General features: G+C 48.9%; 4 protein-coding genes and 1 pseudogene across 5 annotated transcripts; 2 read left to right on the top strand and 3 right to left on the bottom strand.

Annotated features, from left to right (window-relative positions):
- Window positions 1–739: 739 nt before the first annotated feature.
- LOC125546468 (putative E3 ubiquitin-protein ligase SINA-like 6) lies at window positions 740–1,955 on the bottom strand. Its single transcript, XM_048710724.1, has 2 exons — window positions 1,583–1,955; window positions 740–1,501 (listed from the first exon to the last, which is right to left on the bottom strand). Exons 1-2 carry the CDS (start codon window positions 1,889–1,891, stop codon window positions 740–742), a joined length of 1,071 nt encoding a protein of 356 aa, XP_048566681.1. The 5' UTR covers window positions 1,892–1,955.
- A 5,053-nt stretch (window positions 1,956–7,008) lies between these two features.
- On the top strand, window positions 7,009–8,735 carry LOC125542384 (annotated as a pseudogene).
- Window positions 8,736–11,586: 2,851 nt separating this feature from the next.
- LOC125542383 (lecithin-cholesterol acyltransferase-like 1) lies at window positions 11,587–13,180 on the bottom strand. Its single transcript, XM_048705408.1, has 2 exons — window positions 12,617–13,180; window positions 11,587–12,538 (listed from the first exon to the last, which is right to left on the bottom strand). The coding sequence occupies exons 1-2, from the start codon at window positions 13,024–13,026 to the stop codon at window positions 11,668–11,670; spliced, it is 1,281 nt and encodes a 426-aa protein (XP_048561365.1). The 5' UTR covers window positions 13,027–13,180; the 3' UTR covers window positions 11,587–11,667.
- A 1,508-nt stretch (window positions 13,181–14,688) lies between these two features.
- On the top strand, window positions 14,689–18,124 carry LOC125542382. The gene is made up of 7 exons (XM_048705406.1): window positions 14,689–14,980; window positions 15,154–15,753; window positions 15,862–15,984; window positions 16,280–16,535; window positions 16,808–16,926; window positions 17,026–17,232; window positions 17,324–18,124. Exons 1-7 carry the CDS (start codon window positions 14,894–14,896, stop codon window positions 18,008–18,010), a joined length of 2,079 nt encoding a protein of 692 aa, XP_048561363.1. The 5' UTR covers window positions 14,689–14,893; the 3' UTR covers window positions 18,011–18,124.
- Window positions 18,125–20,186: 2,062 nt separating this feature from the next.
- LOC125542381 lies at window positions 20,187–23,877 on the bottom strand (the record flags this gene model as incomplete). Of its 2 annotated transcripts, none has more annotated exon segments than XM_048705404.1 (7): window positions 20,187–21,226; window positions 21,318–21,536; window positions 21,627–21,700; window positions 21,987–22,203; window positions 22,604–22,726; window positions 22,834–23,436; window positions 23,530–23,877. In XM_048705404.1, coding segments are annotated over 7 exon segments (2,265 nt in total), but the record flags the coding sequence as incomplete, so codon positions are not given.
- Window positions 23,878–23,988: the final 111 nt, after the last annotated feature.

The following is a 23,988-nucleotide window of genomic DNA, read 5'->3' as shown; positions in this document are numbered from 1 at the left end:
GCCCATCCGCTCTACTGACACCGGAGGAAACTCTAGGCTCGGTTCACCGAGCCAGGCAGCGGCGGCGTATCGGCGCCGTCCCCTTCTTGGAGACGCTGCCTAGGTGCTTGGGGTGTCGTCCGGGGACGCGGCTGGTGGGTTGCCTCGCTCGCCTTGGCGGTGTGGCTTGGGGTGCAGGGCTGTCATGTGCGGGATGTTGCTGTGGACATGAGCATCCGAGGCGCTATGTACTCCATCATCGACGCCTCATCGGCGACGTCTTCTTCGAGTCAGACTAGCTCCCGCTGTCCACTGGCCGATCTTCTAGGCACCATCGGTGGAGAGTGCGTTGATCTAGTTTGGTTAGGTGTTTATCGTGCTATGAGGTGTTTGATACCGGGGGACGCGACCTGTGTGCTCTATGTCCGTACTTTTCGTCATTGTTTGGCTTGAGTTTGGGCAAGGGTGTTAGTTGCTGATGTTGACATGGTGGTTGTGGGTGTTAACCTCTCGGGGTGGCACATTGCCGAAAGGCGTTGTATCAGCCGTCTAGGCTCTTCTTCTATGAATATATGATACGCATGCTTGTGCGTATTTGAGAAAAAAAACTTTTCTGGTTTTGAATTTTTAAAAATTGACATGATTGGTTTTGGACACAGGCCAAACATGCCCTAGCGGCCTACACAAACGCATACGTACTGCTAACATGCCATTTAAATCCAAAACATACACAACATCATCAAGAAGAGGAGCAGAGTGGTCATTGGAGCCTCCTGGTTGTTGTCCTAGCATGGGCTGGTGCTGCTGGCGCTGGTGCCCTGCCCGCGACAGCAGTGGAGGCGGGAGGAGGAGGCTGGAGCTGATCAATGCGGACGCTGATGGCAAGCACGTCGCCGGACATCAACAAGTGCGGCACCGCCAAGAACATCCCCTGGCCGGACACCGGCAGGCCGGCGGACAGGGGGCTGCTGCTCACGGCCGAAGCCATCATGATCATCTCGTCCTTGTCGCCGCGCGGGTGCTCCACCGAGAGCTTGCACCAGAAGTGGGGCGCCGCGGGCAGCGCGACGGCGCCGTCGGGCCTGACGCAGAGCAGCGACACCGCGGTGGCCGCCACGCCCAGGTCGGCCAGGGAGACGAGGAAGACGCTCCGGTCCTCCTGCCCGACCACCACGTGCCAGCGCTGCGCCAGCGGCAGGCTGAGCGCCCAGGGCCGGCCGTAGCGCACCTGGATGATGGGCCGGGAGTGCTCGGCGGAGCAGTGGTCGAGGAGCGCCGCCGGGGGGCCGAGGAAGGCGCAGCCGGGCTGCGGGCAGGAGCAGGGCATCCACGGGCACGCGCGCTTGTGCTCCGCGGCGCCGTGGTACACGAGGAACCGGTCGCAGCCGAAGTCCCGGTACGCGCACGGCACCTTGGTGCCGCCCACCACGGCGTCCAGCTCGGGGCAGTGCGTGTCGGCGCGGCCGCAGGCCTCGCCGTGCGCGCCGCGGCAGTAGCCGCACACCACGTGCCCGGCCTCGCACTGCGATCGGCAACGGCAAGATTGTTCATGTCTTGTAGTAATAATCTGGAAACAAATCTATATATGCATGCCATGGCGTACCTTGAACACGCTGGGCTTGAGGGGGAGGAAGCAGGTCTGGCAGTGGAGCAGCGCCATGTCCATCCTCACGTCGATCTGCGGCGGCGCGGGCGCGGGCGCCGCCCCCACCAGGGCCTCCGCCGCAGCCGCCGCTCCCGGGCTGCCGCCATGGGACGTCAGCTCCCCCTCCTCCCACTCCTCCTCCTCCGCCTCCTGCCGCGGCTCCTGCTTCACCACGGGCACCAGGGCCTGGTGCCGCGCCTTCTTGCCGCCGTGCTCGCCGTTGCACGCCGGCATCAAGGGCAAACACCTCTTGTCCTGCCCGGCCATGTCTCCCTCGATCCAACTAACTACCCCCTGCGACCGAGCTCACGCCCCCAACAAGATCCCACCGGTTTGCACGGACGGGCACGCAGTGGAGTACAGTGGAACGGCTTCCGCTACGAGAGACTGCACCGTGCCTCTGCTGCCCGTCTTGGTAGTACTATACTTATACAGTACTCCCTCCTTCCCAAAATATACGAAGCTGCTCGACGTGTGCACGATATGTAAATCCAGCGTCATGTGTTCTTTCACTCATACGCATGTACGGCCTGATTTAACCATCGTCCGTGAATCGTCCTGATTTTATCGTGTGCATAGCATGACTCCAAAATATAAGGCGCCGATTAAGATATGACCGTCGAGCATACGATGTCCGATCAAACGGCAAGAAACGGGTTCTATAACGGAAGGGGAGCTGTGATAACCCCTAAGTTTAGCTAGTCATCAATCGCTTAGCTGGACGAAACGCGGCACAACCCACGTGTTGCTACTCCCTCCGTCCGGGTTTGTAAGACGAACGCGGAGCGAATTCGTGTACAATTTGAAAATCGAATGTCGTAGTTGATTTTATTACCTACCCCCATCCGCCACATTTCTAGTTTTGACGCCCGTTCCCATCTCTGGAGGGAAGTAAATGATTCTTTGCGCGTGAGCCAGCCATTACACGTGGTTCGTCGGCAAGAAATCACTTGTTGTGGGGCAGACTTGTGTATACTTTTGAAATGTAATGCCACGGTCGATTCGACGCACCATTTTTTCCTTTGATTTCCACCCCCTTCCTAACTTTAGGGGGGAGTTAATGACTCTTTGGCACATGAGCCGTTACTCTTGATTCAATTGGCAAGAAATGGCTCGTCGCAGAGCAAACTCATGTATAGTTTGAAAATCAAATGCCGTGGTCGATAGATTGACCTAGCACGAAGCACCACGTTTTTTTCTTCTGGTTTCAGCCCCCTTCCTATGTTTAGAGGAAAGTTAATCACTCTTTGGCGCGTGAGCCGTTACTCTTGATTCAATTGGCAAGAAATTACTCGTCGTTGAGCGAACTCGTGTATAATTCAAAATTCTATTGTCGACGTCGATTTTTGTCCTACCACGACACTTCATGTTTTTTCTCAATTTCAATCTCCTTCCCAACTTTAGTGGAAAGTCAATGACTCTTTGCGAGTGAGTCATTACTTGTGATTCAGTCGGTCTGAAATTACACATTGTGTCGTATATAGATTCTAGATAAAAACGTGTTGATATGCACAACGCGCTAATCCTATCAACACCACACGGATAAAACCCAACGGTGAAATGGTAGGAAATGGATCATGTGGTGGCAAGGCACGCTTCAGAACATTCAACTAGTAATTTTTCGTTGATGATGTACCCAACATGACAATTTGCCCATTTTAATTACTTCAATGTATTTTAAGTTTCCAAGCAGAATATTGTCAGCAAAACGAAACTCCTATTGCGTTTTTTTCCGCAATTTTTGAAACTTTCTCTTTCGTGCTAACCAGATCAAATTACAATTTTGAAATATAGATAATTTAAAGTTTGTATTTGCAAGGTGCTCGCTAAGGTAGGCTAATTTATAGCGTACCACGTGCCCCCCGTTCCCTCTGCACATATTCACGATGCTCGATGTTGTGTAGCACGTCCCGAAATAGGCAAGGGTGGGCTTGGTTCTTGGTTTTCTCTTTGCTTTAAAATGTTGGCTAGTGACCCTTGAAATTGGTGGAAAGCTTGTATTCTTGGAGTTGAAATCGTCTCAACAATTTGAACCTGTTTTTTTTTCGTGATCTCCCTTTTTACTATGAGTGAGTAGTTGAGAAACCTGTAACATCCAACCTTTTGTTGGGGGGGGGGGGGGGGGGGGGGGGCGATGGTAAACCTGAAATAATAAAACTTTCGCATTGCACATCAACGATCGCCAAATTAAATTTTAAGTGTGTGCTAACCGGCGGTCACCCGCCAGTTAAGAAGCTGGCGGGCACTTCCCAACAAAGGTGAACTTTCAATGCGTTGATTTGATTTCCCCCCTCTTTTAGCAACTTTTGAAATTTGAAGAGTGAACTTTCTGAAAACTTATTGAAGGTTTCAACCTGAAACTTGTACAATCTCAAACTCAGGAGATGCGCCCGGAGACGGCGTCACCAGAGTTGACCTCGCGACAAGAGATAAAGGCCGAAAGAGAGAAGGGAGGGTGCATGCAGCGTGAGCCACTGAGCCCCTTGTCCGGGTCCGATGCTGCGTGCAGCAGCGGCTACGTAGGCGTACAGCCCGTGTAGCAAAATTAAGATGCGCGCATGCACGTACCGCATGCTCGGCCAGAAGATCGTCGAAACACACGTAAGTGAATTAGTGGCTGTAGACGAATGAAGATCGTGGGAACATCAATTTGGAGGGTCACCTTCAAGCATTGTTTTCGTGCGGCAAATACCGCACCTCATGAGCTAGCTAAGTTTAGTTTTTATAATAAAGTGTCAGATAGTTGGACTGACGAACCACCTGCATGTATCGTCAACAGCCTTGTGAATTCCCCTCAAAAAAAAAAACAGCCTTGTGAACGATGTAATTTTGATCTGAGTAAATGAAGCTAGCCATGATGGTTTTTCCTAAAAAAAAAAGATCGTGGGAACATCAAATATCCGCTCATGCATGCCTCCGGCTCCGGTGTATATCTGGTACGGAACTACGATTTTCATGGCACCACCCTCCGATCGATGGCTCCAGCCCACACAACACATGTGCTCGAGAGATGCCATTTTGTGTCCTACTTAAATCGTACAAAAATCATCGTATGTGTAGCAGCCCTCGGTGAAAAAAAATCCAATGCTCTGGGCGGAAAAATAAGAAAACCAGTGCTTCAAAATGCCTTAAAAGTAGGTTTTTATCATTGACTTTGCTTTTCTCGCCAAGAACATTACAACTGTTTTTTATTCATGAAATCCGCACGTACACAGAACATCAAACAATGTTTGTTACCAATAAAAGAATCCAATTTTTTTTATTACTCCATCTGATCCATTGTACTAAAATCAACAAGAATTAACATGGTTCGATCCTCAATGCAAAAAAAAAAACATGGTTCGATCCAGATTAATTGTCTTGTACTCCCTCCGTCCCAAAATTCTTGTCTTAGATTTGTCTTGATACGGATGTATCTAATACTAAAACATGACTTGATACATCCGTATTTAGACAAATTTAAGACAAGAATTTTGGGACGGAGGGAGTAGTACTAAATCAAGAACAATTAATATGGATTGAAGAGAGTACTTTTCTTTTCTTTCGATTTTACAATTCACTGAGGCTCATTTGAGCTCGAGCGACTCCCATGTCCACAACACTCGAGTCGTATCCCTGACTTGGATATAGTAATATAGGCTATTGTCATATGCATAACACTAATCTAAGCTAATCCCTAGTAGTCTCGAGAGTCGTATCATCAGTTGAATAAATAACGGACCTGTCCCGCGATAAAAGAGTTTAGTGTAAGGGCCGTTTTTTACTGTGTGGTGCATATGCTTCTGGATGAACAATGAATATTATAAAAATACTAAATAAATTTTTAAAAAATCAGATTTTTTTTGGATGTTCATGTTAGTCTAACGAGGGTGCTGGAGAATTTTCATGCGAAACAGAATAGCAGTGCTTTGTCGGTGAAAAAACAAAAATAAGTGTAACATTTGATTTGATTTTTTCACGGATCAAAATGCTTAAGTTTTTCCACTAAAAAATTGCAGGTATCATCTGGTGTGACAATGAACAAATCTACCCCCTCCGTAAAGGAATATAAGAGCGTTCAGATCACGCTCTTATATTTCTTTACAGAGAAAGTAGTTTTTTTTATGACTACTCTTGCATTGTCACAACCGAAGCGACCAGCCACCGCCCACTAGTGTTGCCATTCCCATGGAGATGGAGCAGCAGAGCGACACGCGTGGAACAGGAGTCGCCAAAGCCAAAAAGCTTTGCAGCTACAGCTAGAAAGAAATCAAGAAAGAGGGATGCAAAGTTTGAAAAGACAGAGAAGAGAAGAGAGATTATGCAGACTACAGTGCCTCATCCGGACCCCATCCTTCACGTGCATACTACACGGCTACACCCTCTCGTCTAGGTAGCGCCACTGGTGGCAGCAAGCGCGGCATGGTGGGTAGGGTCGATGGAGGACGTTAGATCGCCGATCAGGAGGCTCCTTTTTTTGTTTACATCGTGTGCTTGATGGCATGAAACTTTATTTATCATTGTAAATATATATTTTTGCGAGGGTACACAATGTGTTTTATTCACCTATTTTTTTATTAAATTAGTTTGGATTGCTTACCAGTTACCACATCTGTCACGTCACTTTCTGGTGGTTCACGCAACCACCAAGCGGTGTATCTCTTTGCTCTACCATAATCCTCGTAAATATTTGAGTATCAGTTTTGCGCAACTAATGAAGCGGTTTATGTACTAGCAAACCATAGTTTTTTGCAATATAAGAACTCTTCTACTTTTTTTTTAGGGAATAAGAATTCTTCTACTTGGTTAGACGAGCCCCCCTGATTTTGTTATCAGTGTGCTCACGAACGACGATGTAACCTTATTTGAGTTTCAATAAATCTAGCCATGATGGCCTTTCCTAAAAATAAAAATAAAAAATACCAAAGACCCCGTATACACCTCTCTCGCACAAACTTTGCTTGTCACTATTGACCAGGCAAAGGTTGTGGGGATTTGGAGAAGACAAAACTGTCGCTAGGTTCATGTTGCTGGATAAAAACAATTTAAAATTCTTTGGAAAAACTTGAAAGAATCAAATTTTCATGTGTACATGTACGAATAATGTGAACAATTTACCGACCGTGAATGTTTGATGAACAAATAACTGATTTGTGGTTTTGTAATGAAAAACCTGACTTGATTTTGTATCACCAACCACGTGTTGGATGACTAACGGCCCAATTTGTAAGATCAAATCCCACATTGTCAATTTGCTAAAGCAACAACAAATAAAAGGGAGATCATTAAAATGTATAGGCCTCGGCTCTTTGAACAACAGTCAAAAGTAAAAAACAAGAAAGAAAAGCATCCAAGGGGATGCACGGCCTCAAATTATTGTCCTGCTTCTTTCCGTTTTCGGGTATGCTCTGCTGACTCGCAGTGGCAGCCATGGCCCCTCCAGTTTCTCTCCCTTTTTCCTTCCATTTTTACTGCATCATCACCTAACACACACACACGCTGCAACCAGAAATAATAACAATGGAGGGTGCGGAGAGCTGCGGCAAGAGCGTGACGAGTGAGGAGGAGGCGAAGCCGGAGTGCGAGGAGGGAGAGGTGATGATGATGCAGGAGCAGGACGGAAGTGCTGTGGCATCGGCGCCGGCGGCGGCGGAAGCCATGGCGCCGGCGCAGATCGACGTGAGGATGGACGTGGCGCTGCTCCACTGCCAGGCCTGCCTCCTCCCCCTCAAGCCCCCCGTCTTCAAGGTAATTTCTCCTCTCCTCTCCTCTTCTCTTCTCTTCTCTCACCAGAGAGATCCATGACTCTGTTTGTCTGCCAAGATCACGAATTTGTTTGGAAGAACCAAAAAACCCCCGTTCCATCTCACTTTTTGATTTGACGCGGCCGGGCCGTGAGTATAAATCTAGTGTGTTTATCTGGAGGAAATTCGTCATCTATCTTCTTGTCTCGCAAGCAGAATTTATGCAAGTTGAAATTCTTCCTGGAAGAACCAAGAAAACCCTCTTTGCATCTCACATTTTGAGAGCAAGGATTTCTTTGCAAGCACAAGAAAGAAAATTCGAGAGGAAGCTGATGGATGATTCGGGTTTCCTGTCGCAGTGCGAGGCCGCCGGGCACGTGGTGTGCTGCTTCTGCCGCGCCGGCCACGCGGGGCTCTGCAGCCGCGCCACCGCCCACTGCGGCGAGCTGGACGTCGTGGTCGGCGCCGTCAAGGTGCCCTGCCCCTACAAGGTGTTCGGCTGCGAGCGCTACGTGGTGTACCACGACGCCGCGGACCACCAGCGCGCGTGCCAGTGCGCGCCCTGCTCCTGCCCGGAGCCCGGGTGCGCCTTCGTGGGCTCCCGCGCGGCGTTGCTCGGCCACTTCACCGCCGGCCACCAGCGCCCCGCCGTGACGGTCCGCTACGGCCGGGCCTGGAACCTGAGCTTCTCCCTGGCGCACCGCTGGCACGCGCTCGTCGGGGACGAGGACCGCAGCCTGTTCCTCCTGTCCCTGGGCCCGCTCGGCGCGGCCACCGCCGTGTCGCTGCTCTGCGTCAGGCCGGACGGCGAGGCCGCGGCGGCGCCCCGGTTCCGCTGCAAGCTCTCCGTGGAGCGCCAGGCGGGGGACGACAAGGACAACCTGGTCCTCATGGCCTCCGCGGTGGGCAGCAGCGCGCTGTCCACCGGCGCGCCCGCGCCGGGGCAGGGGATGTTCCTGGCGGTGCCCCAGGAGCTGATCTCCGGCGACACGCTCACGCTCAGCCTCCGGGTCGATCTGATCCGACCTGCTGCCGGTGCCGGCGGCGCTCCCAAAGTCCCAAGTCAACTGCTACACCGCAGGCCAGGACGCCGAGGCGGATGCAGTGACTGAAGTATCTGATGGTAAACTTGTTTGATGCAATATCAGTTAGTAGTATGATGAACAGTTTGGTTCAGTGGTAGATTAGTAGTATGAGTGTATGAGACTATGAACTGTGTGGGCTTGTTAAGCTACACGCCTTCTCATCAGTAGCAATGCAGCTGAACAAGGGCAGCAGGAATGTTCTGATCGAACACATGGCCTAAGCACTAGTAATGCAGCTATGCGCAGATTCTTCTGTGACATTTTTATTTTCTTTGGCATGAAGGAAAATGTTGTGAATCCCCCCCCCCCTTTTTTTTGTCAGACTGGAGTGAATGAGGGGATCGTAAATGCAGCCCTTACAAAAACCAACATCCATTTTTCATTTCTTGTCTGAGCAAGCTGGGCCGGATGCTCAAAGGACCTTCAGGTTCAAACTGACAGGGTCACATTTCAAAGTGTTCAGTTTTTTCTTCTTATCAGACTGGCGTCAAGTTGTGTGTTACTGTGTATTAGAAGAGCAACTGAAAGGTGAGAAATAGTACAAACCGGGGACAGAAGATGATGCATCTAAAGTTCGTATCCATGGTTCACATAAATCCTGCTGTGTTACCATCTTTTCTGAACCATAGTAACAACAAGTGTGTCCGGCATAACATCAGATATAGTAAATACAGAATATGAGATGTTCATAATTATGTATCTACACATTTTGTTGCCCAAGTGAGGATATGTTGTGTGAAAGTGTCAGATTATGTTCATGGTTAGAGCTCCATGGAAGTAGCACTGACTGCTGTTGTCTGTAAAGAAAATGTTATTCACCTTGGTGTTGTTGTAAATCCATCCGTGAACACGAGTAAAACCGTAGCTTTCACGTACCAAACCATCCAATTTTCTCACGTTTTACAATGCCGCTGGGCTCATAAATTTCAGCCTATTACTTTTGCTTTAAACCTTCAACACCTGTGTCAGAACATAGCCTGATAATTCGAAGCACAAAACAAGTTCACAAAACCTTTTTGTGGCACTTAACTGGGAGCAGCAGCTTGGGGAAATGCAGAAGCAAATCGACACTAGTTTAACGGACATTCACCTGCATAGTATGCAACAGAACAAAAAATGCGGAAAGATGACCGTCATCTGTCGACAAAGATAACGGACATCATCTGTCGAGAATCCTAGAAGCTTACGGTTCTTATCACGGAAATATGCTGATGGACCAACATTTCATAAGTGTGAGAGCTGGCGGGCACCACAGACCTAGGTTTCTTTTTAACGATGGAAAACCATTTTATCTCCTTAGTTCTTATTTGGAGTGGCGTCAGTGAGGTTAGATTATCATAAATGACCCAGGAAAATTAAGTATGTACTCCCTCCTGGCCTTTTTACTTTGCATATTAGATTTCTGTCAAGTCAAACTTTGCAAAGTTTGACCAAATTTATATTAAAAAATACCAACATTTACAATACCAAATATATATACTATGAAACTACATTTCATAATGAATCTAACAATATTGATTTGGTATTATTGAATGTTGGTACTTTTTCCTATAAATTTGGTCAAAGTAGAAATAGTTTGACTTGGGACAAAATTTATATGCGAGCTAAAAAGGACTGGAGGGAGTACAAGCTCTACTACCCATACATATTAAACTGAACTCCATAACCTTAAGAGATAGAGATACCCAAGTGATGCAGCCCAACATACATAGTAAAACCTAAATTCCTTAAATTCGTGAGGTACCCAAGTGGTCCAAGACAATACAGCGTGAATCAACTATTCGGTCAATCTTCCCCCTCCACAAACTTCTAAGAGTGCTCAACTATTTACCAATCTTTTTTTGTGAATGCGCAAAGCTTGTGTATCTCCATTAATTAATAAAAGGAAAGAGAATGAGTGCAAGTGAGGGTACAACACATGCATGATCACAAGGAGGCGTGAACACGGTGCCCAGAGCAGGGAGACAAGAGAGACGGGATGTGCTCAGCCCGAACAAGCAAACACCATAGCTACACCCTCGTAGCTTGAGGGGCAGTCCGAACCTACATGACGCCCTACATCTACAAGTATAACACATGGGACGTCGTGAACACACAAGACGACATTGAGCGACCGCTGTCGTCCGATCTGAAGAATCAAACCTAGGGTTTCCGTAGTGCTCAAAGAGGGGCTCATAGAGAGGTGATGACAATGTCTCCAAGAAGGGGACGACACTCACGAGTGTCGCCACTGTCAACACCGGTAAGTTGAGGAGGGATTTCTCCTTGACCTAGGTCTGAGCAATCCCATAGCCAACGGATTAGAAATCGGGAGTTGGTTGACAAACGTAGGTCGAAAACCACCACCAAGAAGGGGAGCCACGCCAAACACAAGGGCCTTGAACATGACGGGGGCGGTGCAACAAGGTGGCCGGGTTTGGGGAGGCGCGGGGCGAGGGCGCCAATGCAGGGGACGCGATGACCGACGACGCCGACAAGCCAGGAACTAGAGGGAGCGCAGATCCGGGCAGACGGGGGCAAGGTCGTCAGGAACTATAGGAGAAGCAGCCTCTAGAGCGTTGGGGCCGACACCGTGTCGGGAGAGACATCGGCAACCGGAGGTCCAACATCACTAGGTCCGGAGCCGCATCCGCAAGAAGCCCACCGCAATAACACGGCGCCCACCGAACACCAGGCCGGCGCATCGCAAGAGGCAGCCACCGCTGAGAAGCACCACCAAAAACGTACCAAATTGTCCCCGCCTTGGAGCATGGCCATAGATCGGGGGAAGAAATAGCGTCGCCGCCGCGCCACCAAGGGGCTGGGACTTGGGAGGGGAGGCGGTGGTTGCGAGCTAGGTTTTTCCCGCCGCCACCAGGGAGGGTGGCGCGGGGGTCGCGGGAGGGGTTCGCTGCAGCAGAGAGACCACTATTTAGATATAATCGAAATTCCAAAAAGAATCTGCAAAACAAAAATTGTGTAATTAAAGAACAAAATGCTCATGAGGTTCTTTGGGACAAGATACAAATAAGAAACAAATGTTGTGCATTTTGTTTCCGGAAAACATTTATGCAGCAGCCAAGGGGATGCATCACATTTTTGGGGGGCAAAAGCTAGAGGGTCAGGAGCTCTCGCAATTCATAGGAAAGAGTGGATGCAGTTCACAAGGAGAACCGGATCAAAAACCTCACAGCGGAGATGTTTTTTATTGCAAAATTAGGCTAAAAGCGGGTGTGTCACAGCTCAATTATGTTCGCTACATCGCACGCGCATCTACGGCGGGTGTAGCTGCGTAAAGGATCTCACCAAGCAAACGCTCGAGGGCGAGAGCGTCCGAGACAACACCAAGGTGAGACATATTGGCGATCCTCATGGACCTGTAGTGCTCCTGCCTCGGGTCTCCACCCATCACCGTGTCCAGCGCAAGTATGCTCGCCAAGTTCACGACGCCGTCGCCGTCTCCGTACACCACCTCCGGGGCCGCGTCGAGGCCGCCAGGACACGGGTAGACGAGCTTCTCCACGGTCGGCACGCCGCCGCCGTTGACGCACGTCATGGGCACTAGCGGCGGCCCGAGGCTCAGCGCCACGGGAAGCGCACGCGTCTCGTAGAGCCATACCGCCTGTGGCGGCAGCCCCGCCGCCGCGAGGAACGCCGGCATGTCACGCGCGGCATAGCTCCGGTTCGTAGTGACCACTAGCGGCGTGTCGTCGCCGAAAGCGACGGGGGACGGCAGTGCCGAGAGAGTGCCGGGGAAGATCATCCTCACTTGCAGCGAGGGAAGGAGGGTCTGCATTAGCAGCACGAACCCGCCGGCGCCCGTGGAGGCCTTGACGAAGTGCTTCACGAACCTCCTGCGCCACGGCAGCGGGCTCCGGTTGAGGAAGTCGAGTGCGAAGTAGCCGCCCTGGCTGTGCGAGACGAGGATGACCGGCTTGTCACCGTTCGTCCTGCTCGCGCGCTCCACCAGCTCCCGGAGCCGCCGCCGGAACCGGGACACCTCCCTGTTGGCCGTCCCCGGCGGGGCGGGCGCGTGCCGGAAGTCGTAGGGCGCGCCGAAGAGGGTCTCGCCGTCGCGGTACCCCGCTCGCTCCAACGCCTCCACCAGCTTCCCCATGCAGAGCTCCCTGCCAGTGTCAGGCAACACCAAAATTACCAAATCAATCGCTGATGATGGTGCTGCAGCAGTTGCGTAATTACTTTACTTGTCGGCAGGGTCGTCGGCGAGGAAGCCGCGGGTGGAGCCGAAGGAGACGGCGCGGGTCTCGACGCCGGGCGCGTTGCGGTAATCGCCGGCGGCATCGTCGTAGACCAATCTAAACTGATCGGCGAAGCACGGGGCGTCGGTGTCAGGAGCAGCCGCGGTCTTCCATAGCCGGTGCCACTGGCCGTCGCCCTTATGCGCGGCGCAGAGCGGCGACGGCGGCTCGTAGGCGTCCGTGAGGCGGGCCTCGATCTGGCTGCACGTGCTGCCGGGCAGCAGCACCACAGGGTGGAGGCCGGAGACGTTGTCGAGTGTCCATGGCAAGGAGGCCGCGTGGCTGAGCAGGAAGAAGGCAGAGTGGGTGAGCAGGAGGAGCCGTGGCCACCATTGGAGCTTGGTGGCCATGGCCATGGCGAGAGATACGTGGCCTGCCTTGCTCAGGAAGAGCAAGGACGGATGGATAGAATCCCAAGGCTTTTATCTCTTTTTTTTAGGGGTAATCCCTATGCTTTATCGGCACCTCACACGTCTCCCTCCTATCAATCTCCTGCAGTGCAGCCCGGTCCAACACGTTCGAGCTCAACCTTATATGGTGCTCCAACACGCTGGGCTGCTGCGCTCCACCGTATTTGTTGAAAATGACACTTTTTTAAAAAAAGAAAATCAACTCTAGAATTGCTAAAAGTGAGAATGACTCGGAATTTTGTTTAAATTGACACCAAAATTTTGTTTCAAACCGACTGAAATTTGGTGGAAGTGACCAAAAGTTGTTGAAAGTGGAATTCTGGATGGCGACACAGAGGGTCTGGCGATCAAACAGATCCCAGCCAGATGAATCCAAGGCGACCATCCTCACGGGCTCCCCGGCTAACATGAAGCTAGTCGAATGTCGCGGAATGGACCCGAACATGGAAGAAACTCATCATACAAAAGGAAAACACCAAGTGTGGGAGCAAACATAAGTCAAATGGAGGTGTCTCAAGGCCAACAGATGAGAAGACGACGCACAGTGTTGTAATGTCCCGTGGTTCAGAGAGTGAGCGGGGGTTATTTTTTCTTTCAAATGTGCATTGCATTCATGCATCTAAACATTGGGGTATAATTAAAAGCTCCATTGAACTTAGTTGAATTTAGATGAAATTGACCCAGGTCTGAAATTTGACATGCCCTTTTCTCATTTTTGAGTATTTGCGTCACAATTGGAATAGGATATAAGTTAAGGACCTAAGTGCATGAGTACAACTCCATATTACAATAGAAGCAGAATTAAACAAATAAAGAATAGGATGAGAATTAATAATGATATAAGTTAAACATTTTTTTTGAAAACTTCAAACAGCTTTTGCAAAACACATTTTTTTTTAAACTTTGAACATTTTTTTTAAATCCAAACATTTCTGGAAATGCACACAAATTTTGAGTATTTTTTGAAATTTGTAAAAAATTAAAAAAACTTTAAAAGAAAAAATAAGAAAAGGAAAAAGGGAAAAAAGAGTAAACCAGTAAAAACGGTTTAGGAACCTTCTGAAAGCTTCCCAAAACCGGTAAAAAAAAAGACAAAGTGAGCCGGCCCATGTACCATCGAAGGTGTGCGATATGTCGACAACTTATCACAAAATGTGGTAATTATGATTTTTGGTGACCGATGACTACCAGTGGACACGTCCAGACGCACCTGTGGGTGTTTAAGAGGCTGGATTAGCTAGGTCCGACTCCGACATGTAAATTCTGGGTTTATAGCCCATCATTATGCTTGTGCGCAACCTGAAATCAATGTGCTCCAGTATCCACAGTTTAGTTCTGCTCCTTTCGTCCCATAATGTAAGACGTTTTTGCAAACTATGCTAGCTTATAAAAACGTCTTACATTATGGGACGGAGGGAGTAGCAAATACTGCGAGTGGAGGAGGACCACGTAGGAGCTGAGATCCAACGGCTGTAATTGGCGTGTTGGCCTAATCGTGCAGTGCGGAAGCTGGCCGATCTGTGCTCGCGCCGGTCGGCCGAGGCAGAGCGTCGTCCAAATTAATTTTTTCGAGACAAGGCAATTTCTCCCTTCGCCACGAACCCTCTCGCTATTCTTCCCCCCCCCCCTTTTCTTCCCCAGCCGCGCCGCTCCACTCCACTCCAGCCGCCGGCGACCGGCGCCGCAGCTCGCCGCTGCCTGCTAGACGGCGGATCCATTAACTGGCAGCGAGAATCCGCTCCTTTTCTGCTCGATTCCGCCCCCGGTTGGCCGCCCACAATCCCGACCTCGAACCCTAGCTACGCAGGCAGCAATGCGCTCCAATCCCGCCACGCCTTCGAATCCCAGCGGGAGCAGAAAGCGGGGGCACTACAATTCCGCCAACAAGTCCCGCCGGAAGGTAAATCCCTCCCCTTTTCCTCTTCCCGCATCCAAATGTGCTGGACCGGATTCAGTTCAGCAAATCCCTCTGCTTTATTCAGTTCAGCTCAGTTCAGTTCAGCTCACATCTAGAGTAAATCCCTTCAGTCAGTTGCTTGTTTAATCCACTCACTCATACTACCTTGTGTGTAGGGCGACACGGCGTATAGGTGCTCGCCGCACCTCATCCCACCGATTATGAAGCTTCTCAGCGATAGGCAGAGAGGCTTTGTCAGAAAGATTGGGTTTGGAAGCCTGCTGTCCATGGAAGATTTTGAGATGGACAGGGCCCTTACCCTGTGGCTGATCGACAGGTTCAGCTGCGACACCGAGGCGCTCGAGTTCCAAGGCGGCGTGTCGGTTCCGGTGAGGCCGCTCGTGGAGTCCGTCCTCGGGATCCCTGCAGGCCCCATCCAGGTCGTGGCGGGCCTCCACGTCGGCGACGCTCTCCGCACTCGGTACCGCTGTCTTAAAGGGAAGAACGCCGAGAAACTGGCCAAGGAAATGCGCGGCATGACCGAGGAGGAACCCTTCTGTATGGCCTTCATGATGGTGATCCTTGCGATTTATCTAGCACCCAACACAACCAAGCTTGTCAACAGGTACTTGTTTGGGGCCGCTCAGCAGGTCGGCAGCCTCAGACAGATGGACTGGTGCGGTTTCGTTGCTGACTATCTCTTCAGAGGGATCAGGAAGTTCAAGGAATCGGAAGCACCCTTTGTTTTTGTAAAGGGCTGTGTGCACATCCTGAACGTAAGAAACATTCCGACCGCACGTGTGGAAATTACAAGCTGTTTGAATGTGCTGATGTCGCTTGTTTATTTATAAATTTTGTTTCTATTCATTGTCCTTGAAATGCAGGTCATTTACGTTGATCTTGTGAAACACGCTGCATTCGAAGTACCAAACGGCTTTCCACGCTTGGGCGTTGTCACTACAGAGCATAACAAATGGGTAGCTTCACATCCCTTTGGTAGCTTGCTGGTAATTACTCATGCACTACATTCTGCAATCAAACTGACTGTGATACACTGCTTTTTATTATGTGATATGACTTGTTCGAAATAATGGCATGCTCTATGCTACTACAGGCATTACCAGTCTTGTAACCCACATTCATCCAGCAAGTAGCATTTATTTACCAAATCTTGACCGATCAAGTTTATTACTTATACGGAATTACATTTGAGTGACCTCTTTCAGAAGTATTTTTCTTTTTATGAAGTGGCATATAATGTTTGCTCAATCAGTAACTTTATGCTCATTCTGATGCAAATAGGTGCGTCGTCTAGAAGAGTCTGTCTATGCTCCCGTGCTCAATAACATGGGAAATGGTAGCATTGTTAAAGGCGGAACATGTGCTGATTCTGATACAAATACTGATGCTCTGGCCAATCAGTTTGCTATCACTGTCACCCATCAAAATAACCCGCAACCGATTGCAGCCTACCCTGGCACTGCCAGAACAACCCCTGATATAACGAGCTTGGCCAGTGTTGAACATGTAGCGTTAGAGACATCAGCTCGATCTGCAGGTACAAACCAGATACTTACTCCTATTACATTATCTATAGCCAGGTTATAACAGATATTACACAAGCATTTTCAACCATTAATTGGCAAGGCTTGTCCCAAACAACATGTATGTAACATGCTGTAAACTCTGTATTCTTCAACTTTGTTACCCTTGTACAAGATCTCTACATATTCATGAAATGGAAACGACTGTTTTCTTTAACATTATGTTTGTATATCTCAGACAAAATTGTAACATGTATTCTTTTTTCTTTTGCACATAATTCTACAGTGTATTCATTTAACACTCACAGAGTTGAGGGGTCCGTTTTCTTGGAAGAATGCGTAGTTTTTCCAAGAAGCCGCGAGCAATTGCAGTCTGCTGGGCCTTCTTCACCGTATTCTGCACAAGTTTGTTGACACTTCACTTCTGTGACATTATTTTTTGAATTACACTATGTTATGGTTTCCAATTCGACACTTCTGTGTTTCCCTCTGGTTCCTTTGCAGATTGCGGAGAAGATGCAGCTTGCGCCAGAAGCCACTTTGGGAAGGAACAGGGGTTCGCCGAAGGACGATCGGACACCCGAGAGGGCGAGGGTGGAGCTGCCCAACAGTGGGCAAGTAAAGCGAGCCGGAGAAGGCACCATAAGGATGGACATGAGTTTGCTTAGTTGTCGCGTCTGCTACCACCCCGTCAAGCCCCCTGTCTTCCAGGTTAATTTCTTTCTCAAAGAATGCTCGAATAATTTTCTGTTCCATTCAGCTGAGGTCTGAGGATGGCAGTATCTGATACAATTTTGTGCAGTGCAATGTCGGGCATTTAGCTTGCGGCACATGCCTCGCGGAGCTCCCCGGCGAACAGTGCCCGATCTGCGAGCACGGCGGTGGCTTTAGCCGCTGTCCAGTGATGGACGACGTCGTCTTGTCGAGCGAGATGAAGTGCTCCTACGACGGCTGCCAGAGCTACGTCCCCTATCACGAGCTCGACGGCCACCAGAGAGTGTGCCCGCACGCGCCCTGCTTCTGCACGGAGCCCGGTTGCGGCTTCTGCGGCCCTCCAGTGGCGCTCCTTGGCCACCTCACTGCGGTGCACTCAGTGCCAGTGCAGAAGGTCCAGTACGGCAATGTTCACCGGCTCCGGTTGTCGGAGACACGGTGCCTGCTCCATGCGGAAGAGGACGACAGTGTGTTCCTCCTGGCTGTGGGGGCCGTGGGCGCGCTCGACATGGCCACCGTCGTGTCTGCGGTGTGCATCTGTGCGGGAGCATCACTAGAGCCGCGACACGCGGTCAAGCTCCGGGCGAATGGTCCGCCGCCACCGAGCAGCGCAGCGGGCAGCATTTTGTTGGACTTGAAGGCGGTGACGAACAGCAACAGGCCCGGCGAGGTGGCCGTGGAGGAGCTGCCGTCTTTCTTGATGGTGCCGCCTACATATCTGGTTGGATCTGAGGCGTCCGAGGTGTCCCTCGACGTTCGCATTGACAGGGTGTGATCTGGGGCATAATTTCTTCATGGAAAATACACTGGTGTAATGTAATTGCTGCTAGATGCCACTCCTGATGGAAGATATGCACTGAACTTGCCAAGTGGAGGTGTTATCTTTTCACCGTCGGTGCAAGGGAAATTCACCATGAAATATCTTGGTTTTAGAGAACCATGGGGCCAACAAGCTTCCACCAAAATGGGGCTGCGCGCGCCACCCAAAACTAAGCCCCCACACGAAAAGGGGAACCTTCTCCCCCTTTTAGGAACAATTGTGTTTTGGCGCGAGTGTCCCCTCCAGGAATATTTCGGGAGGTTCCAGAACTTTTTTGGCACCCCTCTGAAAATTCCGGACGCATTTCAAAACTTTTCTGGCTTGATGGTTTACTCTGGAGCAATTTTTGGTTTTCCCTCTGAAACATTTTCGGTGTCTTCAAAACTTTTCCGTTGACTTTCTGGACTTTCTCTCAAGACTCCTTTTCTAGTACTCAGCAGATATATGACACTTGAGGCTGTGTTCGGATCAAAGGGCTTGAAAACACAGGTTTGGAACAAAAATAGGGGAAATGGAAAGGAAGTGAGATGCAAAACAGGGGAAAATAAAACTTTGTAGGACAAGAAACCCACGAAATCAACAGATGTCGGTCCCCTGCATAGATTTTTAAATGTTTGATGCATGCTGCCTGTGTGGCCTCGATGTGTACATATCAACAATTTTTATAGCCGATGTGATGCATGGTTCGGTGCCCTTTTCCTTCCACTGTCTCGGGCCTGCGCGAAAAAATTGGCTGGCCCAGAAAACTTTCTTGCGGATCGGTAACAAAAGATTCCTTTGTTCTGAACGGTAGAAAAGGGAGCAGTTCCTTAGGAATGGCTTTCCTTTGGTTTTCCTACGTTTTTTTCTCTGTCCCGAACAGGCCTTAAGCGTGTGATCCTATAGGTACGGTAAAATATAGATACGAGCGAAACTTTTTGATCGATGATCAATGGTGGAACTGTGGACATCTATATTGACCTCTATACTCACACAAATATATATTCGAATGAACCTTTAGTTATCGTGTGCTATTCCTATTGCTTAGCAATATGCTACAAAAACGTGAGGTGAGATTTATCAGCATCCCTGTGAATCGACAATTTGTTCACTATGCGAGTTTTCTCATTATTGGTTTTGTTCTCTTTTCTCATTCCATGTTCTAGCATCCACGTGATCAAATCACGATGTGTCTGGCTAGCCGATGATGTATACCGTGACACCGAGAGGACCCCAAGAGTATATCATCATCGTCGGAGGAGCAAATCAAAATTTTAACCTATCTAGTCCCTTGTCATACTTTTTCGTAAACTTGTAAGCTGCCATAATAGCAACCCAATTACAAATGACATATAATAAACCTCAAAGTTCACGAAGCAAGTATGAAGAAACTCGGTGGTTTAAGGAATATGCAAACGTCTAACTTTCTATGTCTTATAAACCATTGACGAAAGGATCTCATAGTATGACAATAATTTAGTCGGCCAGGAAAACGTAATCATCATGTAACACTTGAGCTAGTCTTAAAGGCATGACTAGAAATCTATATTACCGTTTATTATTTCACACATGCACATAGGGTTTTCTATGAGCCTCTTCAATATACAGACTTAAGGACAATCGCAATTATAACACGAACATAAACATACCTATGAACATGGAAATGAATAATAAAATTTATTATTTGCCACTAGGTCATATTTCCAACACAGGCTACCTGAAAGAGAAGGAGAACAGCGATGTGTCGGACAGCTTCGGCAATGAGTAGATCCAGCTTGATCCATTTTACGTTTTTGAGCGCTGCTTCCGCGAGAAAGAAGGCAAGAGCAGACGTCTATAATCTTTGTCCATAGCTAGTACGTAGGTAATCCAATTCCAAAGGCACGTGCTGATGTAGTAGCCAAACGATTGTTGTTGCATCATAGAGATAGTTCATGTCGCATGTGTTTATATGGACTTGAGATTTACTAATTAGCAAAATTTGAAATGTGAACGTTTGAGGGGCCACACATTAGGGCATCTCCAACAATTGTGAAATAGGTGTTGGTAAATTTGCCACTTAGAACATAGTGATGATGTGGCATGTATTAAATATGGAGAAAGAGCAAAGTTGTATGTAGATTAACCAACAACCTTTGCACAAGCTCCAAGGTGAAATAGAGATCAATCACATTTATTGTCTCACCATCTATTGAATAGCTTAGCATTAGACAAAAGATTCTTGTTCCAAGAGAGAAGGGACAAAGGCGTGCGCTTAAGCTGGTGGAAGAGGCACTATTCTATTTGACATTGGGTGGCACTAACAATAGTCAGAACAATTCAGGCCTCTCACTTTCCAGCACAAGGCATCAACATTTTGTTGATGCATTGGGAAACCAGACAAGTCACCTACTACAGGCTGGAAGTTTAATTAGTGTCACCTACTTCCATCAGCAGTCGCATCTAAGCAGCGATTACATCCCATGAAGAAATGATGAAAAATACTACTACTTGCATCAGCACTGGGCCATATCACATCCTGTCAATGCGAACGTCGAGGGACACCTCCTTGTACGCCCCACAGTCAACCAGGTATGCCGGCGGCACCATCAGGAACGACGGCAGCTCCTCCACCGCCACCTCGCCGGGCCTGGCGATGCTCGTCACTGTCTGCATGTCCAGCAGAATGCTGCCCGCCGCGCTGCTCGGTAGCGGCGGACCGTTCGCCCAGAGCTTGACCGCGTATCGCGGCTCTGGGTATGCTCCCGCTCTGAGGCACACCACGGACGCGACGGTGGCCATGCCGAGCACGCCCACGGCCAGGAGGAACGCGCTGTCGTCCTCTTCCGCGTGGAGCAGGAACCGTGGCTCCGACACCCGGAGCTGATGGACACTGCCGTAGTGGACCTTGTGCACTGGCACTGAGTGCAGGGCGGCGAGATGGCCGAGGAGCGCCGCCGGTGCGCCGGCGAAGCTGCAGCCGGTCTCCGTGCAGAAGCAGGGCCCGTGTGGGCACGTGCTCTGGTGGTCGTCGAGCTCGTGGTAGGGGACGTAAATGTGGCAGCCTTCGTGGGAGCACTTCATCGTGCTCGACAGGACGACGTCGTCCATCACTGGACAGCGGCTAAAGTCACCGCCGTGCTCACACATCTGGCACTGTTCGTCGGGGAGCTCCGCAAGGCATCTGCCGCAAGCTAAATGCCCGACATTGCACTGCACAAAATTGTATCAGATACTGCCATCCTCAGACCTCAGCTGAATGGAACAGAAAATTATTCGAGCATTCTTTGAGAAAGAAATTAACCTGGAAGACAGGGGGCTTGACGGGGTGGGAGCAGACGCGGCAACTAAACAAACTCATGTCCATCCTTATGGTGGCTTCTCCAGCTCGCACCATTTGCCCACTATTGGGCGGCTCCACCCTTGCCCTTTTGGCGCTCCGATCATGCTTCTCCATCATCGACGGTGAATCCCTGTTCCTGCTCTCGGCAGCAGCCGCAAGAACCTCCAGCCCGTTTGGAATCTGCAAAGGAAAAACATCACATCATGAATTGGTACCCACAATCTACAGATGTTTCTTCTGCGCAATTCAAAGAATATGGCGTCGACAAACTTGTGCAGAATACGGTTCAGAAGAAGGCCCAGCAGACTGCAATTGCTCGCCACTTCTTGGAAAAATAATGTGTTCTGCAAAAGTTACATCAATACATGGAAGAATTTTGTCTCAGATACATATAACCAATGTTGAAGAAAAAGAATTGTTTTCGATTAATGGCTATGTGTTTTACATCTTTTAGGCAAGCTTCTGAATGTAGAGATTTGTACAAGGATAACAGAGTCAGGAGAATACAATACATAATTTATAGCATGTTACATACATGACATGTCAATTAATGGTTGAAAATGCTCGTGTAATATCTTTTATAACCTGGCTATAGACAATGTAATAGGAGTCAGTTAAAATGGTTTGTACCTGCAGATCGAGCTGATGTCTCTAACCCTGTAACAATGAGCAAGCTGCCAGGACCTGGTGAAACCGGATGCTGGTTATTTTGATCATTGTCGGTAGCAGACTGATTGGACAGAGCATCAGTATCTGTATCAGAATGAGCACATTCTCCGCCTTCAACAATGTTACCATTTCCATTACTAAGCACAGGAGCATAGACAGACTCTTCTAGACGACGTACCTAGAATGAGAATACGCGTAAAGTTACTGATTGTAGCAATCATTATATGCAACTTAAGAAAAAGAAAATTACTTCTGAAAGAGGTCACTCAAATGTAATTCCGTGTAAGTAATAAACTTAATTGGTCAAGATTTGGTAAATAAATGCTACTCATTGGATGGGTGTGGGTTATAAGACTGGTAATGCTTGTAGCAGCATAGAGCATGCCATTATTTTGAACAAGGCATGTCACATAATAACAAATAGTGTACAACAACAACAAAGCCTTTCAGTCCCAAACAAGTTAGGGTGGGCTAGAGTTCAAACCCACAAGATCTCGAAACCCATAATAATGAATGGTGTGTTTCAAATAAATAGCGTATCACAGTTTGATTGCAGAATTCAGTGCATGAGTAATTACCAGCAAGCTACCAAAGGGATGTGAAGCTACCCATTTGTTATGCTCTGTAGTGACAAAGCCCAAGCGTGGAAAGCCGTTTGGTACTTCGAATGCAGCATGTTTCACAAGATCAATGAAAATGACCTGCATTTCAAGGACAGTGAATGGAAATAAATTTCTAAATAAACAAGCAACATCAGCACATTCAAACAGTTTGTAATTTCCGTAAGTGCAGTTGGAATGTTTCTTACGCTCAGAATGTGCACACAGCCCTTTAGACAACCAAAGGGTGCATCTGATTCCTTGAACTCCCTGATTCCTTTGAAAAGATAGTCAGCAACGAAACCACACCAATCCATCTGTTTGAGGCTACTGACCTGTTGAGCAGCTCCAAGAAAGGACCTGTTGACAAGCACGGTTGTATTTGGTGCTAGATAAATCGCGAGTATCGTCATCATGAAGGCTATACAGAAGGGTTCCTCCTCGGTTATGCTGCACATTTCCTCGGCCAATTTCCTGGCGTTCTTGAATTTAACAGAGCAGTACTGACTGAAGAGACCATAGTCAACATGGAGACCCTGCACGACTTGGATGGGGCCCGAAGGGATCCCAAGGACAGACTTGACGAGTGGCCTCACCGGAATCGATAAGCCGCCTCCAAACTCAAGCGCATTGGTGTCACAACTGAACTTACCAACCAACCAGAGGGTAAGGGCCTTGTTCATCTCGAAATCCGCCATGGACAGCAGGCTCCCAAACCCGATTTTTCTGACGAAGCCCTTCTGCTCCTCATTGAGAAGCTCCACAATCTGCGGAATGAGGCGAGGGGAACATCTGTACACCGCGCTCCCGCTCTACAAGGTATGAGTGGATCAACTAAGGAGATTCAGGCGTAATGTAAACTGAAAAACGCAGAGCAGAGGAGTGGAGGGATTCCGGGATCGTACCTTCCGGGGCCTCTTGGCAGATCTACTTGGTGGACTACCACCATCCATGGCACTCCCCTGCTTTCCGTTACTGCTGGGATTAGCATGCGCAGCAGGATTGGAACCCATGGCCCCGTGAAGATGGTTTGTACCTGCAGATTGAGCTGATGTCTCTAATGCTACAACAATGGACAAGCTGGCAGGACCTGCTGAAACCGGATGCTGGTTATTTTGATCATTGTCGGTAGCAGGCAGATTGGCTAGAGCATCAGTATTTGTATCAGAATCAGCACATTCTCTGCCTTCAACAATGTTACCATTTCCATTATTAAGCACAGGAGCATAGACAGACTCTTCTAGACGACGTATCTATATGAATGAGAATACGCGTAAAGTTACTGACTGTAGCAATCATTATATGCAACTTAAAAAAAGAAAAATACTTCTGAAAGAGGTCACTCAAATGTAATTCCGTGTAAG

This window comes from Triticum urartu, chromosome 3 (assembly GCF_003073215.2).
Source record: "Triticum urartu cultivar G1812 chromosome 3, Tu2.1, whole genome shotgun sequence".
Classification (NCBI taxonomy): domain Eukaryota; kingdom Viridiplantae; phylum Streptophyta; class Magnoliopsida; order Poales; family Poaceae; genus Triticum; species Triticum urartu.
This window is presented reverse-complemented; position numbering and strand designations above follow the sequence as displayed.

Excerpts from the sequence above, each read along its gene's own strand:
- LOC125546468 (XM_048710724.1), bottom strand. The coding sequence starts at position 1,891 with ATGGCCGGGCAGGACAAGAGGTGTTTGCCCTTGATGCCGGCGTGCAAC. Across the intron at positions 1,502-1,582 it reads TCAAGCCCAGCGTGTTCAAG|TGCGAGGCCGGGCACGTGGT; the intron begins GTACGCCATGGC and ends TGCCGATCGCAG.
- LOC125542383 (XM_048705408.1), bottom strand. The coding sequence starts at position 13,026 with ATGGCCATGGCCACCAAGCTCCAATGGTGGCCACGGCTCCTCCTGCTC. Across the intron at positions 12,539-12,616 it reads GCCGACGACCCTGCCGACAA|GGAGCTCTGCATGGGGAAGC; the intron begins GTAAAGTAATTA and ends TGACACTGGCAG.
- LOC125542382 (XM_048705406.1), top strand. The coding sequence starts at position 14,894 with ATGCGCTCCAATCCCGCCACGCCTTCGAATCCCAGCGGGAGCAGAAAG. Across the intron at positions 16,536-16,807 it reads GACATCAGCTCGATCTGCAG|TGTATTCATTTAACACTCAC; the intron begins GTACAAACCAGA and ends ATAATTCTACAG. Across the intron at positions 16,927-17,025 it reads CTTCACCGTATTCTGCACAA|ATTGCGGAGAAGATGCAGCT; the intron begins GTTTGTTGACAC and ends GTTCCTTTGCAG.